Below are 27351 nucleotides of genomic sequence, written 5' to 3' on the forward strand. Positions count from 1 at the left end.
ATAGCACATCTTTCTGTAGTCTTGCACTGAGACATGTTTTTGTCCTTCCCTGGGGGTTGGGAGCATCCCTTGTCAATGATGGGCAGCCCTACAGTGGCAGGACAGAATGTAAGTTTTACCCCAAGGAAAGATGAAGTGGTTTAATTTTTCCCATAGGAGTAAATGGCATGCCAATATTTCCTGGTAAATGATGAAGACAATGATATACCATTACTAAGTAATTTGGTGTTCTTGAGATGTACCAGTAAATGTCAAAATTAAGTCATGTGGCTTATTTTGGACACCCAGGCAGTGGTACATGTTTTTGCACTGTTTTTACCGTTTACAATGTTTTGACTATTCTGTGACAGAAATGAGGGTGAGTTTTGGGACATTTACCACTCGACTGGTCTTGAGATTTATCAGTAATGGTGAGGGCCGATATAGAGGGATCCCCTACGGGGAGAGGCTCTGCCCATGCGGTGAGGGTCAAGTTGAAACAGTTACCCATGTGCTGTTGGAATGTCTGCTCTATAGAGACCTGCGCCGGGATGTCATACACCCTTTGACAGTCAAATGCCCAGGTCTCGATTTACCTCAGATGACTGCCAGGCTGCTGGAAGGAAGGAATTCCTGTGCCACTAGACGGGTAGCCAAATTTTGCAGTGCAGCCCTTCGCTTTCGGAAGAGCTTAAAAATGGGCAAATAAATGATGGACTTAATGCCAGAGCAATTTGTAGCCACACCTTGGCTTGTTGCAGGTGGGCATGTGGGGACAGGTATCGCCAGCTCAAAAGCAGCTAATTTAATGATAATATTTTATAGAGCTCCTGAATTGTATATCCCCTCCCAGTTTTGGGAGTTGAGCTGAGCTTTGAGTTGTAATAGTCCTATAAGCAGAAATATGCTGCCCCTTTTATCTTAAATTATTTTAGTAGTATTTTAGTAGTATTTCCAGTGACTTTGTGCCGAGGAGGACTTTTTGGATTTTATTGGGTGCTACTGATCCCATGGAATGCTGATTATCTTCTCTTTTATTTTTGTCTTGACTTCACGCTGGTCTTCGACTGAAACAAAGTGTCAGATTGTGTCCTTTTTAGCTTATATGTATTTTAGCTACTCTGTTTGTGCTTTATAGCATATTTTAAACATTTTGTATTTTTTAGATTCCTCCCATCTCAGCCTTATCTGCTATATCAATCTTAATCTCCGTAATACTGTAACATTTTTTCCCCTTTTATGTAGCATTTATTGTATAGTATTACTGTTTTATAACCAGTGCTGGTCTATGACCGTAATAAAGATTGATTGATATCAGTAATGGTGAGAATTCTAGGATGACATGTTTGACATTTGTATTATTGGGCTGTGCTTTTGATTGATGAGTCAGGGGAGTATTGACGTTGAGGTTGGCCCCTGAGGTAGCTTCCACCACTGCTTGTCTAGGCGGTGGTCACCACCCACCTGCCACTTATTTTGATGGGCACGCCCTGCTCATCCTGCCTCCCTTTACCACCATAGTCTACTGTCACCCCAGCAGTGCAAGTATGCTGCCCAGGCATTGGTGAGAACAGGCACCAGTGCAGTGACATCACTAGACTGTGTTGGAAAAGGGAGGCAGGGTGGGTGGCGTACATGCCAAGGACCGCCAGGGCAGGCAGGCCCCATGTCCATGGGTGGGGGGAGACGGTGGTCTGGTAGGGCATAGCACTCAGACATCTGTGGCCCAGGTGCCACTGCACCCCCATCACCTCCTATAGCTATGGACCTGACTAGTGTTCTGTGAGGTTATGGGTCCTGGTGCAGCCATATGATCCTTGGATTTAGCCTTCAAACACCCACCCACCCACACATGTACACACACACACACACACACACACACACCACATAGTCCCCATATTCCTCAGGCTTAATTCTGTTTCTGTACAATGGGGTCAGTGGTGCAGTACCATAGAGTGCAATTGTGAGAATTATTGAGATAAAGTTGATAAAGCACTTTGCACAGATAATGTGCCACATAGATGATTAGCAAAGGAGTGGTTTGGAAAAATAATGCCAGATGCAAATTGACTGGCAAGATTTATGTTCCAGATTTACTGAAGCTGTTGAATATATTATACATTGTTTTTATTGGCAAGAAAAGCCTCTTTACGTGTTCCTGCTGCAATAATGGAAGGCCTTTTTCTTACATTCTGCTGACAGGAGCAAGCTGCATGCTTGGACGCGAGCGGGCGGGGAGGGGCGTGTTCAAAAGCCTCCCATTTATAGGCCGGATTCAAAATGATCTCTATTCATTGCACTGTCCCATTTGCAGGTTGTTGCTGGGCTCTTGTATGAAAGCCGGTCGGCAGATGTTACTGCAGGTTACATATTGCACTTGGACAGAGTCCATTTCCATCAATTACTAGCATCAGCCATCACTGCAAACAGAAATCAGCACTTGCTGAGGAAAGAAGCAGCCGCACCATAGAGGCAAGTTTTACCTCAATGCATACTGAGTTGAAAACATCCCAAGCTCTTTTATGTTGACAAAATCACAAAGTTTTTCTTATGTTTAATTCAGAGTGCCCATAAGAGTGGGGTCCTGCACTTCTAATGACTAACATAGACCCTGTGCACATAAATATGCACTGAAGAGATGAGAAAATAAATGCCTTTTATCCATTTTTAGCCACACTACAGTGTGAACAAAAGGACAGTTATAGTACCCAAGGAGGATAACCAGTCTGCATGGAGAGAATGCCAGTATTCTGGGTTTTCAAGTGATTGAAGAGAATTTTTTTAAAAATACCAGTGTCATCTTGAGCTTCCTGCCCAACCCTTAATTGTATATGAAAAGTTAACTCAAATATTTGGCACAGCTGTGAGGTAAACACCACAACATATAATTGCTCAAGACAAAACAATGCAGTATATTTGCATTTCTAGTACATGTGTTACTACTTGAGAAGCAGGCCTTGGTGTTTTGTCCCAATTTTCTTCAGCAGATATTCAGCAGCTGTTGGCCCCCTACAATGTGAACAGATGCCCTGAACCAGTTAAGTGGGGGTGGGGGAGAGAGAGAGAGAGACAGAGAGAGAGAGAGAGTGTGTGTGTGTGTGTGTGTGTGTGTGTGTGTGTGTGTGTGTGTGTGTGTGTGTGTGAAGAAGCAGGTTCTTGGCCCCAAGCAGATGCTGTGCATGCCATTTCATCTCCCCCAATCCGGCTGCCAGGACAGACACTCATATTCCTTTCAGAAAATATAATTACAGCCGCTGCATACGGGCAGCTATGCCTTAACACACTTTAAGCACCATTTTATAATCACATACAACATGAAAGGTGGCTTATCCGCCACCCCACACATGTGAGGAGGGGGAGGGGGTTAATCTTTGGTTTTTTGAATGTATGAAACTCTATGTTTCTGCCCAGCCCAGCCACCTCCCCCCGCCATCTTAAGTATTCCCCAGTAACAGAACAGGAGATCCAGGTTTAAGAACTGCCCACAAACAAGAAAACCAGCAGTAGCTGTATATCTGTAGGTTGGTTTTTTGCATGGAAATATGGCTGGTTGGGCAGAGAAAACATTTTCTATAGGACTAGTACCGGTAATATTTTTATATTGCTACCTAAAACTCCACAAAGAAAAAGCAGTTATTCCCCTTTGCTTACCATAAGGTAGAAATGAATTGTCAACATTCCTACCTGATGATAGCATAGCACAGGCAAAGATGAATTCCATTATACAGTATAACTTACCACAAAGCAGAACAATTAGAGGAAACCAGGTAGTTATCTTAATCCATTCCAGATACTGGTGCATTGAGGCCAGTGCCTGAGTGATGAGCTGTATTTCTTGATGACTGGGGAAAGAACTCATGAGTCTAGTATCTTCTCAAAATTCTTCCCTAACAATGAGCCAACTAAAGATTTTTGTTTTAAATCAGGATCTTTACTTATGGTCTGCAGGTAAAAGACACAAACGTATGTTGTAGTTACAACCTCACTGGGAGAACTGAAGAAGTGATTTCAGTGTGTGAAGATAAAGACTTTAAGCACAAGCAGCTCTGTTCATGTTTGGTGTGGAGTACTCTGCAGGTTTAAGCATCAGAGGTTAAGTCATGGGTCAAATGTTACAAATCAGTTGATAGAATGGAGGGGAATGGATTAGCTGAAATGCCTCACATGGAAGCTTTTGTGGTGAAAAATAATGCTTTCTCCATTTAGCAACAGAACCCCAACTCTAAGAGCAGACAAACTGGAACTTTGTGGAGACATTTTGACTAAAAATAAAATAAAATGTGACATTGGTTATAATTGAGTTGCACTTTTAAGCTCAAAATTGGCTCTCAAAATAGCTCACAGTAAATGGAGTACAATAGCCATTTACTGGAACGGGGTGGGGAAATGACTTGATTAGCAAGCCAGAAGTTCAAATCCCCGCTGGTATGTTTCCTAGACTATGGAAAGCACCCATATCAGACAGCAGCGATATAGGAAGATGGCTGAGGGCTGAGTTTGCCTGGTTTGGATAACTTCATGGAGGAGAGGTCCATCAATGGCTACTAGTCGGAGGGCTGTGGGCCACCTCCAGTCTCAAAAGGCAGGATGGCTCTGAGAACCAGTTGCAGGGGAGTAATGGCAGGAGAGAGGGCATGCCCTCAACTCCTGCCTGTGGCTTCCAGCAGCATCTGGTGGGCCACTGTGAGAAACAGGATGCTGGACTAGATGGGCCTGATCCAGCAGGGCTGTTCTTATGTTGAAAGGCATCGTCTCATACTGCATGGGAGGAGGCAATGGTAAACCCCTCCTGTATTCTACCAAAGACAACCCCAGGGCTCTGTGGTCGCCAGGAGTTGACATTGACTCAATGGCACACTTTACCTTTACTAGAGAAGGATCATCTGGCATAATGGATGGATACCTTAGGATGTACATGAACCTGTTTGGAGGCCCTTTTACGGGCCTCCGAAGAGGTTTGAACACTGGGTGGTTCGAATGCTCAAAAGTGTGTGTGTGGGGGTAATTTTAAGGGTGGGGGAGGGTGCACTTACCCCTTCCTCAGCTCCCCCCACATGGCACTCCATTAGTATAGGCTTCGTTGGGGCGGCAGCATACCTCCCTGCTGCCCTGCACACCAGATACTTCCAGCCAAAGAGGGAATGGGGTGTCAGGGAGGTATGCTGCTGCCCTGACGGTGCCTTTACTAACGGATTACCGGCGGGGAAAATGCTGAGGGAGCGGTAAGTGAACTCTAAGTTATCACCCCCGCCTTTGAATTTTCCCCGCCCGGTTCCGTACACATCCCCAGGATGCCTGGCTGCTGCCTCCCTTCCCTCTAACAGTGGCAGATGGTAACAGGTGAATAAGGCTGGCAGAAGACACAGCCTGATTCTTAGAGGTGCTTTGAAATGAAGCAGTGAAGTGCTAGTGGGCTCGTTTCAGATTTGCTGCTCCTGCTGAAGGTCAGTAATTGAATCTGCGTTTCCAGACTAGAAAACTTTTGGCCTTGGAGCTCTATGGCAAATATTGATTTAGTGAGTCCTAGGCCCGGCCACAGGCTCATCATTTCGCAAACTGTCAAATGCAGGCTGTGTTACTTTTTGAAGGGTGCAAACACCTGTGTCTTAAGATGCATAAATCGGCATTGCTCTTTCCCTGTTATTTTCTCTATTTTCCAGAGATGATAACAAGTCCCCTAGGCCTGCTTACACAGTTTTGCTGAATGAACATCTTCAGCAGAAAGCAGAATATCATTAACTTCCGAAAGCATTTGATTTTGGATACCAAGGCTCGGTTGCTTCAGAAGGTCAAGGACTGGTTGAAGTTGATGCGGAGACTTGGCAGAGTTCAGCTTACAAGTATTTCTTCATGTGGGGGGAGGGGAGGGATTAATTCCAGAGTGTATTTACACAATAAAATGGAATATGTGTACAAATATTGATCATACAGATTTAGTCACAATGGCACATAAGGGTGGTCCATTTATTTATTTATTTGATTTCTATTATAAACAACTAAGTCAAAGGCAGCTACTAAGCGGTAACTGTATCGCTGATAAAAGTGTGTGTTGCTCACCAGTTTAAAAGTGTTGTGATCGATAATCTGGGATTGCAATAACAAACAGTTTAAACTGCCACATAATATAATGATTGATTATACTTTTACTCCATCATGCCTGTAGGCAGCTCTGAGCAACAGGGATGTCTCCAAGGGGTAGCAAGGAGTACCGGGAACTCTGCCCATAATATTTCCTGCTCCCCATCACCAGTCAGAAACCTTACAGCAAAGTGTCAGATTCAGACCATACACTCATGGTATATTATGTTCCTATAGCTTGGATTAATTATTTTTCAGTTGTTTAGGGAAGCCTCATTCACTCACTCCTCTACCCCAGAACAAGCAGTAGAAGCCAGTGCAGCCAGAGAAGTAGAAGTCCTCCAATTTCTCAGGAGGCAGGCCAATGCCGTAGCTTCCTTCCTGGCAAGGAACTAGGCTGGGCGAGACCTTATGTGTAGGGGTAATGCAGAGCCATCTCCCCTGTGGATTTCAACTGACCTCTCTCCCCTCCCCAGTCTTTCCAGACCCATGGCCTTGGATGGGAAAAGAAAAGTAGACTGGAAGGTTTGGCCTAACTCAAAAAGTCTATAAGGCCATTCTGAGCAAATAATGCTTAGGATCATCCAATGCAGATTAGAGCCCTATGTGGAAAGGGAAATGCCGGATGATCAAGCTGGTTTCAGAAAAGGCCGGGGAACAAGAGACATCATTGCTGATGCACTCTGGATAGTTGAGAAAGCCAAAGAATACCAGAAAGAAGTCAATATGTGCTTTATTGACTACAGAAAAACCTTTGATTGCGTCGACCATGTCAAGTTGTACAATATCCTTAGGAAAATGGGTGTCCCAGAACACCTCATAGTTCTCATGAGAAACCTATACACAGGACAGGAAGCCACAGTCCAGCTGGAACATGGTGAAACAGACTGCTTCCAGATCAGCAAAGGAGCAAGACAAGGCTGTATACTTTCTCCCTCTTTATTTAATTTATATGCTGAATATATACTGAGAGAAGCTGGATTGGAAGAAGATGAGTGTGGTTTTGAAGTTGGAGGTAGGGTTACAATGAAGGTCTTGGAAAGGATATTTAGATGTTGTAACGTTTCTACACCTACAAAGACTAGAATCGATCAGACAATGGTTTTTCCCGTGACACTCTATGGATACGAAAGCTGGACAAGATAGAAGCAAGATAGAAAAAGCAATGATGCTTTTGAACTTTGGTGCTGGAGAAGACTTTTGAGGATACCATGGACAGCCAGGAAAACAATCAAATGGATCATAGAAAAAAATCAATCCAGAATTTTCACTTGAGCACAAATGACCAGGCTCAAACTATCATACTTTGGACACATTATGCAAAGACCCAGCTCCCTTGAGAAATCCATAATGCTGGGAAAAGTTGAAGGAAAAAGAAGAGGACGACCAGCAGCAAGATGGATGGACTCGATTATGACAGCAATGAATGTACCACTGAGAGACCTTAAAGGCCAAGTTGAAAACAGATCATCCAGGAGAGAATCTATGTGGTCGCTAAGAGTCGACACCCACTTGACAGCACTTAATCAGTCAAATCATCAATAAGGTCATTCAGGTGACCAATCTTATTCAGCTTGAGGGGGATAGCAGGAGCCTACCTGCCTTCTCACCACACAATCCGGAGCCCGACCAGGGCTTTGCCCCTCACGCACCCACGTGAGCACAAATGTGGTGAGGGAGAGTGGGTGGGAAGGACACTTGGCCTCCTAGAAACCCACAGTGCACCATGTGAGCAGTGTGGTGCATTGGGGGGATGCCTGGAGACCAGGTTGCTCTATGATGAGTATGGCTGCTGGCAGCCTGCTCACTCACATGAGCTGGGATTGAGGTAGGAGGTGCACATGCTCATCCTCCTGACTTTTAGCCTGGTTTTAGAACTTGGGCTATCTGGCTGAGGAGCGCTGAGATTGGGACTGATCCCAGTGGTTCTCACGATTGGGTCTACCCGGGTAGAGCTGTACTAGCCTGGGTTGACCTAGTCGTGTGAACGACCTCAGTATTTTCAAAGAGGAACCTGGCCCATTTTCTGAATCAGTTTGAAAATTTTAAGCAAGCAATCACTAATATGGTAAATAAACTAACATTAACGTGTGCCGTCAAGTCGATTCCAACTCCTGGTGCCCACAGAACCCTGTGGTTTTCTTTGGTAAAATACAGGAGGAGTTTACCATTGCCTCCTCCCATGCAGTATTAGACGATCGCTTTCAGCATCTTCCTAAATCTCTGCTGCTCGATATAGTACCAGCGGGGATTCGAACCAGCAAGCTTCTGCTTATTAGTCAAGCATTTCCCTGCTACAGCACTTAAGGTGGTAAACTAACATTGCCTTACTTTAATGTAAAGCCAACTCCTCATTTTCTCTAATATTGTTCTTTGCCACCCCATTGCTCCCCAGAACTAGTTGTTCTAAAGTCACCCCAGCTGGATAGTGTATATGGTTAACACAACCTCAAAACAATCCTGTGAGGTAAGTTGTGCCATTGAGTAGGCGTTGACTCCTGGTGACCACAGAGCTTAGTTTTCTTGGTAGAATACAGGAGTGGTTTACCATTGTCTTCTGCGCAGTATGAGATGGTGCCTTTCAGCATCTTCCTATATTGCTGCTGCCTGATATAGGAGTTCCCCATATTCTGGGAAACACACCAGCAGGGATTTGAACCAACAGCCTCCTGCTCTCTAGGCAGGTTGTTTCCCCACTGCGCCATTAGGTGGCTGTGAGGTAAATTAGGCTGTGCCAGTTTCTCCCAGTAAGCTGAGTGGGGATTGGAAGCTGGAGCTCCAAGGTGAATGTTCAGCAGTGCTTTCGCACACACAGCAAAATAAGTCAAAAGACCTACACACAATTCTGACTCCAGAGAATGGGGCAGTGAAATTAGTGGAGGGAGGCATTTCACCACAGTCTTAATCTATATTTGACTGGTCACAAGAGATCTGGGGGCATACCTCTTGTATTGCATTGCTACTTCATTGATGACTTTAATATATCCCTGTCCCAACGATCACTTGGGTTGACAGTTGTAGTTGGGACGGCCCTGGTCCTGGATAGGGATGTGCACGAGCTGGTTCGGTGCCTCCTCTGGGAAGCACCTAACCAGCTCGAGCGCTGGTGTTTGAACCGGTTCAGTGGGGTGGTTCCCTTTAAAAGCAGGTAAGCAGCTCTTTACTTGCTCACCTGCAGCCCCGCTGCTTTTCTGGCGATGGCGCCCACTCTCCAAAAGCGTGCATGTGGCTGTGGTACTGTTTGCTGTAGTCTCCGTGTGCCGACACCACGTGAAGGCTGCAGTGAACCGTGCCGCAACTTTGTGTGGCCTTTTGGAAAGTGGGCACCATTGACAGAAAAGCGGTGGGGCAGCAGGCGAGCAGGTAAAGAGCTGCTTATCTGCTTTTTAAGGGAACCGCTCCTACTCCACTGGCAGCTGCCTGAGCCATTCATGCACATCCCTAGTCCTGGAAACTTGAGCATTTCACAGAACGAGAGATTTTAAAAGCTAGGCAAAATGCCTTTTGATTTCAGAAAGCACGGATTAATAAAAGACAACCAGGGCTGCATAACACTGACATTTTTATTAGAATTCATTTGTAACAAATGGAACTTGTGTCAGCAAAGAACTGATTTTCATACAGACTTTCTTTCGCCACCAATGTAACGAAGTAAGAAAATAAAAAGCACGCCTTTCATTCTGTAAAACATTTACGCGTACTACTAATTAGAGGTAATTGTATTTTTTTTTTTTAACAAGCCATTTTACAAGGTAATTTTTTTTTTAAATTTTTCAGTCTAGGCATCCAAAACGAGAGCAAAGAACACAACTTGTATTATCTTTGTAAAGACACTCCAAGCTTGAATGGCAAAGCCACGTAACAGATGGGTGACGGGACCTGAAGCCTTCTGATATTCTGTTGGAGTATCAGGGCACTCAAAAGAAAAGGATTAAAATCGTAAAAGGAGGGCAAGAAAAAAAAAGGTGGGGGGAAACCTGCATTTCGTTGTTGCCCCTGCAAACGCCCCCCCTCCTCTTTTAACATGTTTTGTGTTATTTACATACACACAAGTGGATTTTCATAAGCAGTTTTCTTACAGATGGGTTCAAGTAATAATACTATTGGGTGTAGAATCAATAGGGCAGTGCATAGTACAAAGGTATAGAAAGTGCAAATCTCCCTAGAGGACCCCTCCCTTCCCCCAGCCATCCTCACCAACGTCTAACCATGCAAACCATTTTTTTTAAAAAAAGAGCTAAAATAAAAGTTCTGTACAAATAATTTTTATATATTTTGCTTATTTCTCCATTGTTAACTAATTACAAAATTATACATAACTACACATACATAGGTAAATAATAGCACCGTACTGGTTATGCTGATGAAATCAAATTCTGAGCTTGGTAAATGGCAGATAATGGGATCTACTAATTAAAAAGTAGAATTTGAGAGAAGAGAAACATTACACAGAAAAGTTACAGAAATGGAATGCACATCAATGATTCGAACAGAGTTCTCTTTAGAAGCAACTCCTGAATAGCAGTTTTGACGGGAACATGTGCGGCCATTATGTTTTTTTGTCCTGTGAAGCGTTCACCCTCACTAGTGATTTGTCGAATATTGTATTTGATTGTATTTGAACAATCAAAAGATTTTTGCAGAACAGAAGGCCTGATCGATTAATTGCTCTCATGAGCAATGGGCCTTCCTAAGGCATGTCCACACAGGGCTTTCTTTGGGGCTCTGATGTGCACATTCCTATTCCCCCAGAAGGTACATGGCCCCAGAGTCTGCAACAAGCCACTGATGTACCCTGCAGTGCACACAGACCCACATGCAAAACAGTGCCTCTCTTTGGGGGGGCTGTATTGCTGCCTACACTGCCAGTTTTGCATTTAAGTTCTAAACTGAGAAAACAGAAAGTTTCTGTGCCAACGTGCCTTTTCTCTTTGCTTCTAAAATGTAGCAATTTTCTCTCTCAATCATGAGTGTCTGTTGACTGTACTTTTGGCTGAAAGCACAAGTTCTCTGCGTAATCTGGCACTTTTAATATTTTTTTGACAGAAATAAATCAAAAATAAAAGGTAACATATAGTGCACATTCTTCTCCGATTCTGGTGTAAATTAGAGAATCTCATTCTGAGGTAGCCTTCTAGAATACTTTATTATTATACATATATACGTTTAATTTTTTTCCATTTTTGCGCTTGTGAAAGTCTTTTTATATAAAAGTGCTCAAATAGAATGCTTTCTAGTGTTTGGTCTTTTAATATATTTATTATTTCTGGTAGTGATGGAAAACATGGAGGGGGGGAAAACCTAATTCAAGAGAAGTTAACTATATCCTGGTTATTCTTATTCTTAACCACACCTACTGGAGTTCCTTTGACGCTTCTCTTCTAACATGGTGCCAGGCTTAATTCAGGCCAATGCAAGAGCAAATGGCTTCCTTAAAGCATTTCAGACCATGTCTTGTGAGGCCCATAAGGAAAAATAGCGTGTCACCTAAATGTATGCCCTATGTTGACTTGCCTGACTCAGCTGATCTCAGGACCCCTTAACCTGAGTAAAGTGAGCATGCCTTGGCTTCAAATGAAATACAGGAGCATGAGTAAGAATCCAGAACCCTTCTAATTGCTGCTCTTGTTACTAGGAGAACTGCCCTTTATTTTCACCATGGCAATACTGTAGTCTCCTCTCCAATGCAATGTTTACAAATGCCTGCTTGGAAAGAGCCACACACTGGTAGTCCCTGTTGCTGGGAGTTCTGATTGGATGAAGGGCCCCTGACTACCCAACTGCTTTGGATGAACAGTGATTAATATTGAACACTTGGGTAAACACAAGGAATGCATATTGTTAAAATACCTCTTTGTACATGTGCTGAAAATATAATGCTTTAATGGAAGGAGGGGGGGAAGTAACAGAGAAATATGAATTTAACTAATGCAAATACAGAGAAACCAAAATTTGAAGAAATGCTATCAAAATAGGCATCAAATATAAGGCACTCTAAATGCAAAAATTAAAAAAAAAAACCCAACAGCATTTCCAGCAAATGCTGTATGCCACAAAATATTTCTGATTTAACAGAGCAATAAGAGTTTGGCTTTGCCCCATTATACATCATCAATGCAAATGTCTTACCATATACTATAGACAATTATATGTGTGAATACATTTTTAAAACATCTTGACAACTATTATATTACAAGATTCTCCCCTCCTAAGGGGATATGCACTGACCTTTCCCACATGCACACTTCCTATATTTAGTATGGTTTGTTATTGCACTAAGGTGTTACAAATACCAAACTTCACTGGAAGCTTTAACATTATAATGTGTGTCTGTGTGTACACATGATTTCCGTCCTTTCTGAATTTTGGGGTAGGACTGAGTTTCAAGTATCACTGATGTGCATTCCTCATTTCCCCTCAAAAATGAAACCAAAACAAACAAAAACCCCAAACCCAAAACCAACCCTTAAAATGCAGAGATGTTCAGAAATATTGTATGGATTGAAAGTAGCATTTTGGACTCCCCCCCCCACTGCTTCAATGAATCCAAGTCATGGAAGAACTGATATGTGTATATATATATTTATATTTATGTGCATTTCTGTCTATCTATCTACGTATATTGTTGTAGATGGATAGAGAGATAATCAGAGAGAAATATACATATTTATAAAGATGTGTGTGTGTGTGTGTGTGTTAGTAGCAGCTTTATACTTTGCGCTTCCCTGTTGATTCCAAAAGAAACAAAAACAAAAATGTTCCATATGTAGATTAACTGATTTATATTTCCTTTTCCTAAAAAAAGATAATCAAAATCAAAATGTAAAAGTAATATCTAAATAAGAATGTGGTCCTGGAGATAAATATAGGGTTGCACAAAAATGTGCAAAATTTCAAATTATTTAACATTTCTACAGCGAGATATTACAGGTAACAGTTCTACAGCATAAAAAAATCTACGCTTTTGAAACGGAAAAAAAGGACAGTTATGCAATTTTTGTTTAATTCACTTCATTGAATGATAAACTTTTGTTTAAAAAAAAAGGAAAAAGTTTACACAGTTAAAAATGAAGCACAGGTCAGCAGTATCTTTACAATACTAAAAAACTAAATCAAGGACTTTCTTTTTAAACATTCGCCCTTTTCCCTCCCACCCTCCCCAAAGTGTTATTTATGAGCAATATGGTGGGAAGGGGATATGTTGAAGCAAAGAGTCCATTTCCTTTTAGAGGAGCCAGGTAGTACTGGCCTTTTGATAAACATCTTGCACTGAACTGCAGTACTCCCAAGATTAGTGTTGTTAACAATCATGCAATCCTGGACAAGATGATGGTTCTTTGCAGGAATTTCCTCTTCCCTTTTATTTCAACCAAAGCTGAATCCTTGAGGTATCTGTAAAATGAAATCCTTCAGACGCCTCAACCAGTCAGGATTCTTTTATTATGTTTCTGGTTAGGTTTATTGAACTGTGAATTGTTGGTCCACCTGGAATAGTATTTTTTCCTTTTAATATTTCCTACTAATTGGTCTTTAGTTAGGAGTTAAGAAGTACTTCTCAAGCACACTGTATGGCTCAGAAGAGGCTCTCTGGATCTTAAAGGGCCTGCAGTTAAAAATCCAGGATGGGTCAGGGTTTTTTTGTTTTTTACGTTGCATAGTGATCAAAGCTGCCCAAGTATTCTAGTGCGGCTCGATAACAGAACTGGTATTGATCCTTGGGGAAAAAAAGAGAGAAAGAAAGATTAACAGAAATCTGTGTGCTGTTTTCCAGTTATAACTGTGGTGCAGACATAGTGCTGCCAACTAGGTAATCATGATAAAGGGGGCTCTGTATACCCTTTCCCCTCTCTGGAATTCCTGGCTACTTCATCCTGTCGGCTTTAACCATGGTGTAAAGTAATATCTGCATCAGTGGGAACCAGGGCTCCCATCTTAACTAGGATCTGGCACTACATGTACACAGTGAGAAGCTGTGGGAAATCCAAGAATCCTGCCGTGTGTACCTGTACAAACATATTTGTAAATATGTGCTTATCAGTGATGTAGTCACCATGGAACTGGGGGGGGGGGAAGCAAATGGTATTGCTGGAGTACCAATGTTTGGGTGCTGCCCAGGATGCCCCCTACACACACACACACACACACACACACACACACACACACACACACACACACACTCTCTCTCTCTCTCTCTCTCTCCCTGAGTAAAAGAGAAAAAAGAAACATCCAGCCAGTGAAGGAACGACTTGCAGTGGGTGGCTTGGCCGTGCTCCAATGCTAGCCCTGCCTCTGACATTAGCATGCCTCTGATCTGGTGCAAGGGGCATGGCTGCCACTGGAACATTGAAGCGCCATCCATCACTCTATCCCAGAGGTAGGTGGCAGGAGGTCGCAAAACAGCAGTAGGAGGGCTGCCGCCAACCTTCCAGTACCCCAGTGCTTGTCATATATAAATATAACATTTTCCCATGTATATGTTAAAAACAGAGCATGAGGAATGCTTTAAAAAATTTATTTTAAGGGGGGGGGGATTAAAAGTTGTTTCTTAACACCAGCCATAAAATTGATTTACTTTAAAAGCTAAAATGTCATTCACTGATCAAGATGGCACATTTCAGCAGACTATTAAAACAGCACATATATTAATGACCGACATCATTGCTACTGTAATGGAGAGGAGCTGAAAATGTTACAGCTATTGTTAGGTTACATGGTCTAGTTATAAGAAGGTATAGAGAAGTAGCCCCAACCGCAGGTTTAAAATGCTAGTCTTAGTATGGAACTAGGGGCTTGCAGGAAGAGATTTGATACCAATAAATGTTTCAGCCCTGAGGCTTACGCTCATCTCTATGGATATCCCGACCCACAGCCTCCAAAATGTCCCCTTTGTGCCCACTCTGCTCCACTGATGATACCACTAGCGATGTGTAGGTCAGCTCGCATTGAGCTGGGCTCAACATTGCACCAGTCTGTTTTGGGCAGTCCAGATTTGAACTGGCCCGGCCCCCCAAAGTGGGGAGACAGTCTGAGTTTGAACCGGATCATCCCTGGTTCAAAGAACCAGCTCGCTTATACTTGTAAAGGGGAATCCTTGAGGATTCCCCTTTACAAGTAAAGGACATCCCTAATCAGTCAGTCAGTCATACTAATAGTGAAGGTGGCACAGGTGTGTGTGTGTGTGTGGGGGGGTCGGCTCGCAAATGGCTGGCTCGCACACACCTAGATACCACCACAGAACACCTGTGCCTAGGCAGTGGGGCACTTTTCTTCCCCATTTTCTCAGTGGCCATTAACTCATTGCTGATGTCCCTCAAGTTACATCAAGTTGCTGATGTCCCTCCTTCTCAAGAACTCTGCTGCTTTTTCACTACGAAGCAGGACAGGGATCCTAAGAGTGCCACTGATAAAATAAGAAAACTCTTTTTTTTTGATGATAGAGTTAAGGATAGGAGATATGAGCAAGGAACTGCTTAGGTGGGGAAGACAGGAACCAGTGTGGTTCTGCCCCCTATCCCAGAACAGAAAACTAGTTCTATGTGGGGAGTTTGTGGGAAAGCGTAGCTGTATATTCTGGTATGCATGCACAAACTGATTTATTGTCATGCCACAATCCACACATGATTATATACATGTTTTCAACTACAAGATCTCAATGCAGGCGAAAAAAATCACTTCTGATTTGTCATCACAGATAAGAGGGGAAAATCTTGTTCAGTCTGGCATATAAAGTTTACAAAGCAGCTGGCATGTGCTTTCAGTTCAGAATTAATAATCATGTCTGTGCCACTCCCAAAAAGGCTAAATCATACCATTCACATAAAAGTGATGAGTTCATATCATTTATATAGAAAACAAACAATAATCCCCGGGCCCTAGTCCTAAATTTCAGAGAATCCCTGTCAAGGGTTTTATATGTGCCACAGCTCAGTCCTGGAACCTGTTTTCAGTACCAGGTCATGTCTATGGGCATATACAGAGCTATCCCCTTCACGGACGGAGCCACCATTGAGGAGATGGGGTCAAGAACCCATGCCGCAGCCCCTAAAGGGCCGCGCCTCGTGCCCCAGACAAGCCCCCCATGTCTGACATCAGATGCGGGGGGCATGATTTAACTCCCATACAGGGATGTGCAGCCCCATTAGGGAGTTAAAGCAGCCATCTGCAGCATGGCTGGAGTGACTCTCCAGGGAAAGCTGCTCCAACCACGCTGCAAACGCAGCGCTGGCTGATCTAACTTCCCAAACAGGGCCACGATGTGTCTGGGAGTTAGCCACGCCCCTGCATCTGACATCAGACGTGGGGGCCGTGGCTAAACACTCCCTGCATCTGATGTCAGATACAAGGGGTTGAGCTAGGGGGCTGCAGCCTCCCTCCACTCCTGATCCCCCTTACTGCTGAACAACAAAATCTCTGGGAACAGACTAAGAACTGAGAATAATACAAAGAATGTGTGGCATGGGTCCGAGTGACAGCACTTAAAAAAACAACAAAAAAGCACCCCAAACTGTCATCTCCCTTGCCACGTCCTGTGTAACCAGATATAATCCTTCTCCACACACAAAAAATCTTCTCCTGGTTTCCCTACTTAGCAACTGCACTCTTTTTTCACGATGCCAGCTTTTATTCTTTGTTTCTGCCCTGCTTGTAGCAGAACCCAGGCCAGGAATCTGTTTCCAGGACTACGGCTGAGCCCAGAAAATGCACACTGAGATCTTTCTCATTATAGGGAGAAAGGACTCAAAAGGGGTGAGGGGAGGAAGCCGCCTCAAAATGCTTACCTGCCCCACAGACAATCTCCCTGCTGTTACTGGGCGCTAGATCACCTGCCCAGATGGCAGCCAGCTGCTTCTGGCCGCACAGAGGTTTGGAGGTCAGGAGGCCCCAGAACTCCCATAATGCACTGTACCAATTATAACCACACATGATGATGATGATGAACAATGCATTATGCAAGTGTGTGGTGCATTGTGGGGTCCCCCAAGACTTCAGCTGGGAGGCTGTTGGTATATGAATGCCATGTGGAGCCATGTGGCACCAACACACAATCAGCTAACCTGGGTTAAGGACACCCTTGTGCCCCTAACCCTGATTAAGGGGCAGACTCCCTAAGCGAGCTTGCCACTGCGCCACCGGGAGCCACACAGCTCCCAGTGCTTTACAAGTGCAGCAAAGATCGGGCTTAGGCAGCCAAGTCCAGTCTTTGCTGCGCATGTGAACAGCCTCACTCTCTTCCCCACCATAGGAGAAGTCTACTCCAGGTTTCCCCCTAGCCTCCTCTCCCTTCTTCCAAGCCATAGGAACAACTGAATTTTTCAAATTACAGACTTTTGAGGAAGAGCAGGAGTGACAGGGTAGGAAATAGAGTTGTCTGTTCTTCCTGAAAGAGGGAGGTTGCCAAGAGCGCTTTATTTGAGTGTTGGGGAGAGGAAGCAGGTCTGCTGAGATAGGAAGGCTAGAGTGAGAGCTGCAAGAGATGCTCAAAGGAACATTCAAAATGGTTTTCTTTCATATTCACATACACTGACACATGCAACTCTGCCCCCGCCCCCCACATTTCACCAGTCAATCCATTAATACGATCTGTAGAAATACACAGCAATCTCTATCTCTCTCCCTCTCCCCATCTGATATACACATTCTGTGTGGTGGGGTTTCACTACCACAAGCATGATTCAATGTAAGGTAAGAGTCCAATTGCAGCTATTTCTTTTGGGCTTGCACGATAAAAAATAACATCAATTAAGGTAAGAAAATATAATCTATTGGTCAAAATCCCACTTATTCTGTAGCCATCTAGACATATGAATGCTGTTTCCCTCACCTCCGTCTGTACCATGGCCGGCCGTTGCGTCCTTAACATTTTGACTGTCTGGAAGATATCTACAACACCTTCGTATCTCATTCTTTCCAACACGATGCTCAGGGTTATGAATACGCCAGTTCTTCCAACACCCGCACTGTTGTATTAACACGGGGGGATGGGGGGGAGAAGGAAAGCAAAGAATTTGATTGCCTGCTGAGCAGCAGATACAGTATATGATATGTACACATACCTTGGATATTTCAAAACATTGTTATATGAAAACTATAGCATTGCAATTCATCTATTTTCTGACAAGCTCAGATAGAGTTGAAAATAAAATATTGGATATTTTATGTTTGAAAATAACAAAATGTTGGACTGATTTGAAGGTATTTTATCTTTTGACCCAGTATAGAATCATCAATGTGTAGTGATGGAAACTTTCACAACTGATATTAAGAATATCTGTCCACAATAGAAGCGTTATTTTGCAACTTGTGAATGCAGCTGACACAGAAGAAAGAAATGAGTACAATAAGTATAGTTGACACATAAGAAAGGGAATTGCTCTTTTTTCATGAAAATGACAATCCTTAGTAATCTATCTGCATAAAATAGGAATCGCCTGGTGGTAGAACATGTTCTTATCTCTGTTAAAAGACGAGTATTATCAGTAGCTGACCACAAATTAGATCCACAGAGACACAATCTATCCAGCTCCTCATACTTGCATATGTGGCCTGCCCTACACTAGAAAGCAGTGGGAGTGGCTAACAGTGCAAAACTGTCACATTTAGAATTATCTGGGGGAAATACCACAAGAGATTTGTTGGCCTACAAATAAAATCTAAATTGATAAAAGTGGAAGACAAAATTTTGTCCATCTTTGTTCTTTCCATTGCAATGGATATAGTCTGTAACTACTAAAATATATAGGGATAAATTCAGGAACAGATGCAAGATTCTGTTTTCATTTGTTTTTCTTGTGAAGTTTAAGGAAGACATTGCAGTAGATTAAAATATCTGTTATGAATTGCAGAAAACAGTTTGTTTATTATAGTTGCTTTCCAGTTATGGAAACAGTATACAAACTGAAATGCTGTTCTTTCAAATGCATTTGATGGTTTTCAACTAGATGTTTTCTTAGTCCTCATTACCGAAAGGTAGGTAGATACATTTGAAATTACACATGTAGTTAGAGAAATATGCAAGGTCTGACATGTCCAGATAAAGGGAAATAACGCCTTATTAGAACAGTCCTGGCAAATACTCCATCCTGCTTTTTAAAGAAGCAATGCCTTTCAACAGGGCCACAAAAATCCCATCTACTACAGGCAGGCCAATCCCAAGGCCATTCCCCACCAGCATCACCTCCATCTCGTCTGCATTAAGTTTCAACCTATGACTAAGCCAAGGTAAGATATGTGCAGGCTCTAACTTAATGATCCATCCTGAGCTTTGGTCACATACGAGAAAAATATAAAATGCAAATAGTCTGGTTGCTTAAGCACTCCCATTTAAGGGGTGAGCATCCTTCTGCAGGGCCATCCAAGACAACTGATCCTGTATGCAGCCATAGTTCTTCCACTTGATTTTATATGGCTTGGAATGCTTTAACTTCCATTTTGACCCTTCACACAGCCTGAACACAAGAGAAGCATGGTAGAGGAGCAGTGTTGTGCATGTAGGGAAGACCCTGACAGCTGTAGCACCGAGGAAGGGTTTCTTTACATGAAACACACATTTCCATATATTAAACACACGCTGGTAAAATTAATTTCTTAACCCATAATAGAATTTAGAAAGCAATTTATTTAAGAAACGACACAATATATTTGTAGCATTTTAAGGACACAGCATCTGCACTCCAGGAACTATGGCTTGGAAGGAAGCACATGTTGGTGTGCACACACTGCATGTAATGGCTAGCCAGAAGAAAAATAGGGGAACACGGGTAAAAGAACAAGGGATGTAAACAAAACCTGTGAGGAATAGACAAGGCAAAAAATGCAGACACAATGCAGAGTGAAGCAATACTCCCCGTGTAATCACAAACTCCCACAGGCATCCATATAATAACAGCAGAAAAATACAACAGTGTGAGCTGATACAAACTCTGCATTTTTCGCCTTGTCTATTCCTCATGGGTTTTGTTTACATTCCTTGTAATGGCTAGCCCACAGATCCAGAAACCTTTAGAGTGACTGGCTGCACGGAACCCAGCATCCCAGTTAAATTGGCACTGTGTAGCTCTAACAACAATCAGGAAATCTAGGTCAGTCATACTATCATTCTCATGTTGTAGATGGGAGACTGAGGAAATAGTAGTGTGTCTGTGGGCACACTGTGAGTTATTTGGTCAAAGTGAGATTTATACTAAGGAGCCCTTAAATCACAGCACAATTAAGCACGCATGGCCACTGTGTTAGGCTAGTTGTCATTTGCCTCTCTGCCCCACTCTAGTACCTTTCTGTCAAATCGTTTCTACTTTGGCAACCAATAGTTACCATCACTATCACTGATATACAGGAGGCCCTCCAATATCACGTGTTTCGCATTTGTGGTTTCAGCTATTCGTGGCCAAGCTATATTGTATATTCCTGGTTTCAATTATTGCAAGGGTGAACTTTGGCCATTTTGTGGTTCCTGTGCATGCATTTCAATGTTCAGTTCCATTGCCAATTGCATTTCCAGCTTGGAGAATTCTGGAGGCAGCATAGAGCCATGTTGGGACATGGTTTTGAGACTTTTTGTTTTGGGGGACCATTACTGGAGGAGCTGGATACTATCTTTAGAGATAGAAGAGACAGAAAGCCATGGTATGTTTTACTCCTCTCTTATTTCTGTATTTGATTTTGTATTTTTTTGGTACTATTTAATGCACTTTCTCCAACCAAGGAACCTAACCCCATCATTCCCACAGGCACAAGGTTTCAATTATCACAGTTTCAGCATTTGTGGTGGTATCCTGGAAAGTAACCCCTCCAATATTGAAGGACCCCATGTATTTTCAAACAGCCTTTTAATCATGGACAAGTGAATCCACTATAATTTTTCTTTTACTTACCTACAGTGAACGGAGATTGGCCCATCTTGTCCAAATTGCTCTTTTGTTTTATGCACTTGGCCTATGAAGTCAATGAACCCTTCTCCTGACTTTGGCACTCCTTGTTCAGGCCAGTCAGTGAACTGGAATTGCCTCACTGTTCGGGACTGGCCATCCTTTAACAAAACATAGACAAATAGGAGATGAAATTCAGTAAGGCAGACAGAGGGTGCATAAGTTGGCAAGGAAAAGATAATTTGCTATGAGTAAAAATAGCCAAGATGGCATTTATAAGAAACTTCTCACTATAATGCTGATGAGTTTGTGTTTCCCTCCTTGTTTTGCAGTTAAGAAAACCACATTGACACAAGAGTGCCATTTCATTAACCACACTGATGCTCAGATTACTCCATGCATTGGAGAGAATGTTGTCTGACATTTAGATCCTGGAAAAACAGAATCTAAGGACAAGGAAATTATGAGCCAGTTAAGTGAGATTCTGTTTTCTGGTTCAATGTTTGTGGAAGACAGTGGCTTGGCTGCGAACAAAATCCAAAGCCTCCTTAGAGACACAAAACATCTCCAGCCTGGTCACTGGCACTGCTAAGGTTCTCCTTGGTGACCTTCAAACATGCCTCTCTCTTTGCTTGGCAAACTCCAGGGCTGCATCTCCTGCAAAGGACTTTCTTCAGTGACCAGAATGAGCTTGTTCAGATATTCCAGTTCGAACTGCTAGCTGGTCTGTTGGCATAATGCCATGGCTGCTCCTCTGGCATATCTTCACGGCCAATGGGAATGAAAGAGAAGCCAGCATAAGCCCCAAAGCTGGACACCCACAAATGAGCCAGTGTAGGGCTGGGCTGAAATTGCTGGAGCTCCAGCAATTTCCTGAATATGAACATACAATGCCTCTCGTGTGCTCTTAATTCAGAAAGTTGCTGAGAGCAGCAAACCAAGAAACTCCATTACAGAAAACACTAGGAATAGCATGAGTTCCTATCACTCAAGCCAGCATTGCAAGTAAGTTCCCCAAAACGACAAGCTCACAATAGCTTTACACGTTTACTGGCCTACACCACGCTAATCATTTGTGGTGTGTTGAGCCTTAAAGGAGGAGAAAGAAGAAAAGGAAGAGGAAGAACCAAGCCTCTGCTTCTAGCTCACAAAAGTTTCAGTGCCTGATTGTCTGGAGGTGATTCTTACTTGCCAGAAGTGACCAGGTGAATGACTCATTCCAAACCTTGCTTTTGTGACTGAAATTGGAAATCAAGTCTACAACTCATTGAAGGTGCCTTTTGGGACATGGACGATGAGGACCCCCCTTGCATGACTCATGTTCTAACCAACTGTGGGACTGCAATAATTTTTGCTCTCCAACAGATCAATTCAGTGACCCAGAAATAAGCAGCTCAGCCTCCCATGACACACCAAAATGAAGACATCCAGTTCCTTTATGACATTTAAAACCAAAAAGGAGTACTTCTTGGAACTGCAGCCATAGAACAGACTGCCTTACATCGCACATAATAGCACTGCATGCATCCGTGCCAGAGTTTGCATTGTATCTGGTGTTCAGTGTCTTGCCTGACATGCAAATTATCAGCAGAGTGTGTGTAAAACACAATTCAACACAAAACCAAAGGATCTGATTGCAATGGCCGCACTCGCTCATTTTCATACATTGTCAGTCTGTGTAAGCTATGACATTTAATAGAAGTGACATGAACTGAGCTATTGCTGTTAACCTTCATGCCTTCTGGATACCTCACACTTCCTGGAGGCATCTCCTTTGCTGCCATGGTAGGAGAAACAGCAGATGCCATGTCACCGTGCCTATAAGCAATAACTGAGGCATTGTACAGGAGAGGAGGGAGAAAACAGCTATTGCCAGATGCCAATCTTTTAAAATGGCACTTTTTGCAGAATGGAATCAATGAATAACCTCAATGATTATAGGAATTCCGATAAAGCAGCTTGGAAGCTGGAGGCAAGAAGAAATAATTCTTCCCCCTCCAAAGCATTCAGTTGCGATTGCCCTGACACAGAGATGAATATAGGTTGCTTAAAATAGCAAATCAAAACAAAAATTGTAACTTGGTTCATTTTATTCCACCCGTGCATCTGCTTTCTCCTTCAAATTCCTCAGGTACATCATTCAGCAATGGCGTTTGCATAGATTGTAAACACCCCCTTCTCCTGTAATCAGTAAAGCCCATGAAAAATTATAGGCTTGGTTTACCCTTGTACAGACCCACAACTACTCTTGCTCATCTTAAATATTTTAAATGGCAGTGACGTCTATTTTGCCTGATTAAAACATTTTGTGGCTAAGTGCTATGGTCATGTATATAATTGCAAAAGATATATTCAGTTTGTGGAGATGCTCTTGAACCAAAGAGCAATGTTGCCATATTAGAAATGCCTTTTACCTAAGAGGAAATGGCAGCAATTTACTTCAGACCGACATAAAACACAAATGGTAGAACACTGTACATCAGCAAATTATTGCCACTGCAAATCATGATTTGGTTTTAGCATTACAACATCATAAAAGCACTACGAGAGCAGAAATATTTAGGATCACAGTGCACTAATGTTGTCATCTTAAAGATCAAAGACATCTGTTTCTGCCCAAGGTATTTTATGCTAATAACTTGGTGCCTACTGCCTTTTGAGATATTCCAGTACTAGTTGGCATGGAAGGCTAGTATAAGAGTCAATAAAACACATTTCTATCCTGCTTTAATAACTTCTTTAAGGCTGACACCATAAAGGCTGTGTGATGGCAGTAAGCTAGCACAAAAACTGTCTGGAAATCTACTCTGTTCTCATACTGCTGGCATGATGAACTGTCTGTCCAATAATTTAATGAGATGGTAACTTATGGCAGTCACCAAAGGAATGCCAAGATTCGATTCACAATTTTGGATCAGATCCTCGTCAGCCACAAAGGACTTCCTAACATTTTTCACTGCAAAGCCCATTAGACAGGTCAAACAAACAATGCTATTTTTACCACACACACCCGTGCATTTTCTGGCAGATGTGTTGAGCAAAATAGCAAAGTGATTCATTTCTCTGGATGGCCATCCTTTTCACTGGATGGCCATCTGGATGTCTTTCTTGCCTGTCGCTGTAGATAACATCAAATGCCTTTTGGAGATAAGGAACAGTATAGCAAGTGCTTCTCACAGATATCATTACTCTGGAAGCCTTGAGTGAAAGTGCCCCAACATCTTGACCCCGAGAGTTTACAGAGGATACAATGGTAAAGCAGACAGAAGAAAGCTGCTAAATACATTCTACTTCAACACAGGAATAATCTGCTGGTATGTTTCCCAGACTGTGGGAAACACCTATATCAGGCAGAAGCGATATAGGAAGATGCTGGAAGGCATCATCTCATACTGCGTGGGAGATGGCAATGGTAAACCCCTCATGTCTTCTACCAAAGATAACCACAGGGCTCTGTGGTCGCCAGGAGTAAACACCAACTCGAAGGAACAACTTTACCACATTAACACAGAGTGACTGACACCAACTGCCATATTATATCATTCCTCAGCTATTGTTTGTGCAAGAAAAATGGAATAATTTCACGACATGAAATTACAGTTGCTTTTTAAAAAATTCTTACAAATCAGTAGTAGTAATGGCCATGAGGCCATCATAATGTACTGAGAGTCAAACTAGACATGCTATGCAGCTGTGTCCAGGGCACAATTCTAATTTGGTCCACGGTGAGGGGCTTTAATCCTTAAATCCCACACTGTATCAATCCAGATTGCCTCCTCGTCTGAGTGTGCTGTTTAAGAAAGTAGAAACAGGCACACAGCTGCAGAGCACATGCTTGAAGTAATGTCTAATTTGATCTTAATTCTTTTTTGTATATTTTAGGAGGTAAGAATCCCACTCTTTCAGATATGTTCAAGACTATCCGTATCCAGTGCATATACTCGAGGAAAACCACATAACATGATAGTAAGCTCAGTGTCCATCATCCTCTGCTTTGAGATATTGGTTTTTAAAAGCAGGTTTCTAGCCCTTAAGGTGGCAAAAATAGGCTTGAACCTGCCCCAGGCAATGTGGGGGAAAGAAATCTGCAAAGCCGGAGCTGAGTTGATGAAAATTTCCAGGGGTGGAGATTCAGTGTCTGCAGCACTCCTTGTTCTTCAGCCTACTAGCATATGTTTCTCAACTAGTGGCAAATATCTGTGAATAGCATATTTTAGAAACTAATAAAATGCCCATCATTATTCAGTCTAGCATAGCATCACTCCGGTGGCTGTTGCCACTGTTTCCTTTTATCTTTTGTTAAGATCATGAGTCTCTTGGGGACAGAATATCCCCCCTCGCCTTCTCTTGCTATGTAAACACCACTTTGAGAACTTTTTGTCGAAAAGAGGTATATAGATATTTTAAATAATAATTATAAAGGGTAACATGAAGAGTGTGCATTGCAAGGTTCTCTGGTGTATGCATGTGTGTGCACAACTACCTATTTGTGCACAGAGACACATATTATACCCTCTGTAGGATCCCCTGGAGCAGCAGGATATCCAGATTAGGGATGTGCACAAAACCAGTATTCCCAGCTCAGTTCAAATCCAAACTGAATTCAAACTAGGCCGGTCCGGTTTACCCCCACCCCCACCCGCCAAACGGAACAGGCTACAGTTCAATTTGAATTCAAACTGGTTCAGGGCTGATTTGGAGCCATAATGGCAAAGGGGAATCCAATGAGGATTCCCCTTTACCGGTAAAGGGGCAGCAGGAGCAGGGGGCTTCTCTAAGTGTAAAACGAAGTAGTCAAAAGTAAAGGGAAGTACTCACAATAAGCACCGGCAGCACCAGTGGTGGCTGTATGTGTGTGTGTGTGGGGGGGTGTAGTGGTGGCTCCCCCGACTCTCGCTGCCCCCCCCCAGTGTCGAGGGCCAGCTTGGGCCCATTTTGGCCTCTGTCCACACGAGGAGGCAATTTCTTTGACCTCTGAGCATGCACACAGGTCATTTGCATGACCTGGCTCATACAAATGACCTGTGCACATGTGCAGAGGTCAAAGAAATGGCCTCCATGCATGCGCTGAGGCCCAAAATGGGCCAACGAAGGCCCAAATTGGGCCTGAATTGGGCCCGAGCTGGCCTTGGACACTCAGGGGGAGGCTGGAGGAGGTTGGGAGAGCTGCAGCCACCGCTGCCTCTGTCGCATGTTGTGAATACTTCTCTTTACTTGTGACTACTTTGTTTTACACTTGGATAAGCTCCCTGCTCTCTTTACCGGTAAAGGGGAATCCTCTCCGGAGTCCCCTTTGCCGGTAGTAGTAGTAGTAGTAGTAGTAGTAGTAATAATAATAATATTAATAATAATAATAATAATAAAAAATAATTAACATCTGCCACACAATACACCAGATAGAACTGTAGTAGAGAAGAAAGAAAAACAAGTCAAAATAATCGACATAGCAATACCAGGGGATAGCAGAATAGAAGAAAAAGAAATAGAAAAAAATCACCAAATACAAAGATCTACAAATTGAAATTGAAAGGCTGTGGCAGAAAAAGACCAAAATCATCCCAGTGGTAATTGGCGCCCTGGGTGCAGTTCCAAAAGACCTTGAAGAGCACCTCAGCACCATAGGGGCCACAGAAATCACCATCAGCCAATTACAAAAAGCAGCTTTACTGGGAACAGCCTATATTCTGCGACGATATCTATAACAGCAGCAACAACATTGACAATAAAGTTCAGCCATCCCAGGTCCTTGGGAAGGACTCGATGTCTGGATAAAACAAACCAGTCAATAACACCTTTCTGACTGTGTAAACATGAAATAATAATAATTATTATTATTTGATTTCTATACCGCCCTTCCAAAAATGGCTCAGAGCAGTTTACACAGAAAATAACAAACAAATAAGATGGAACCCTGTCCCCATCTTCTCATATTCTCTCATAAAGTGCTCATATTCTAAAAAGAAACATCAGATAGACACCAGCAACAGTCACTGGAAGTACTGTGCTGGGGGTGGATAGGGCCAGTTACTCTCCCTCTGCTAAATAAAGAGAATCACCACAGCAAAAGGTGCCTCTTTGCCCGGTTAGCAGAGGTAGGGTAGGGTTCCAAACTGGGCCTGAACTGGCCTGACTGAAGTAAAAACTGATATGTGTGCGTGCACATACTACTTATACACATACCTTTATAGAAGAGCTGCCTATGAAATTCACAATAGTGATTTTTAAAAAATTACTGCTGTTCCTTTGATACAGATAATTTGTGACATGTGAGAGGTTATCTGTATGCCTTGATTTATTTTTCTGGCCAGAGGATGTGCACACAGATAAATAAACTGCTATGAACTAGTGGGGTGGCATTGAGATTACCTTTTCAGAGCCTTATTTTGATGGTGTGGTTGTTTAAAGGGCTGCAATCAGTGCCGAACTAACA

The 27351-nt window shown here is 42.8% G+C and overlaps 1 protein-coding gene across 42 annotated transcripts in view; it reads right to left on the reverse strand.

Moving 5' to 3' along the window:
• Positions 1–9606: 9606 nt before the first annotated feature.
• Positions 9607–27351, reverse strand: part of PTPRD (protein tyrosine phosphatase receptor type D) — a 1992390-nt gene continuing 1974645 nt past the window's right edge. For all 42 annotated transcript variants that reach the window (XM_053297923.1, XM_053297924.1, XM_053297928.1 and 39 more), the window contains 3 exons: positions 20928–21082; positions 17879–18014; positions 9607–13771 (listed from right to left, as the gene is read on the reverse strand). In XM_053297923.1, coding sequence (XP_053153898.1) covers positions 13703–13771; positions 17879–18014; positions 20928–21082 — 360 coding nt within the window. In that variant the 3' untranslated portion in view covers positions 9607–13702. The remainder of the gene's footprint in view (positions 13772–17878; positions 18015–20927; positions 21083–27351) is intronic.

This window comes from Hemicordylus capensis, chromosome 2, assembly GCF_027244095.1.
Source record: "Hemicordylus capensis ecotype Gifberg chromosome 2, rHemCap1.1.pri, whole genome shotgun sequence".
Taxonomy (NCBI): domain Eukaryota; kingdom Metazoa; phylum Chordata; class Lepidosauria; order Squamata; family Cordylidae; genus Hemicordylus; species Hemicordylus capensis.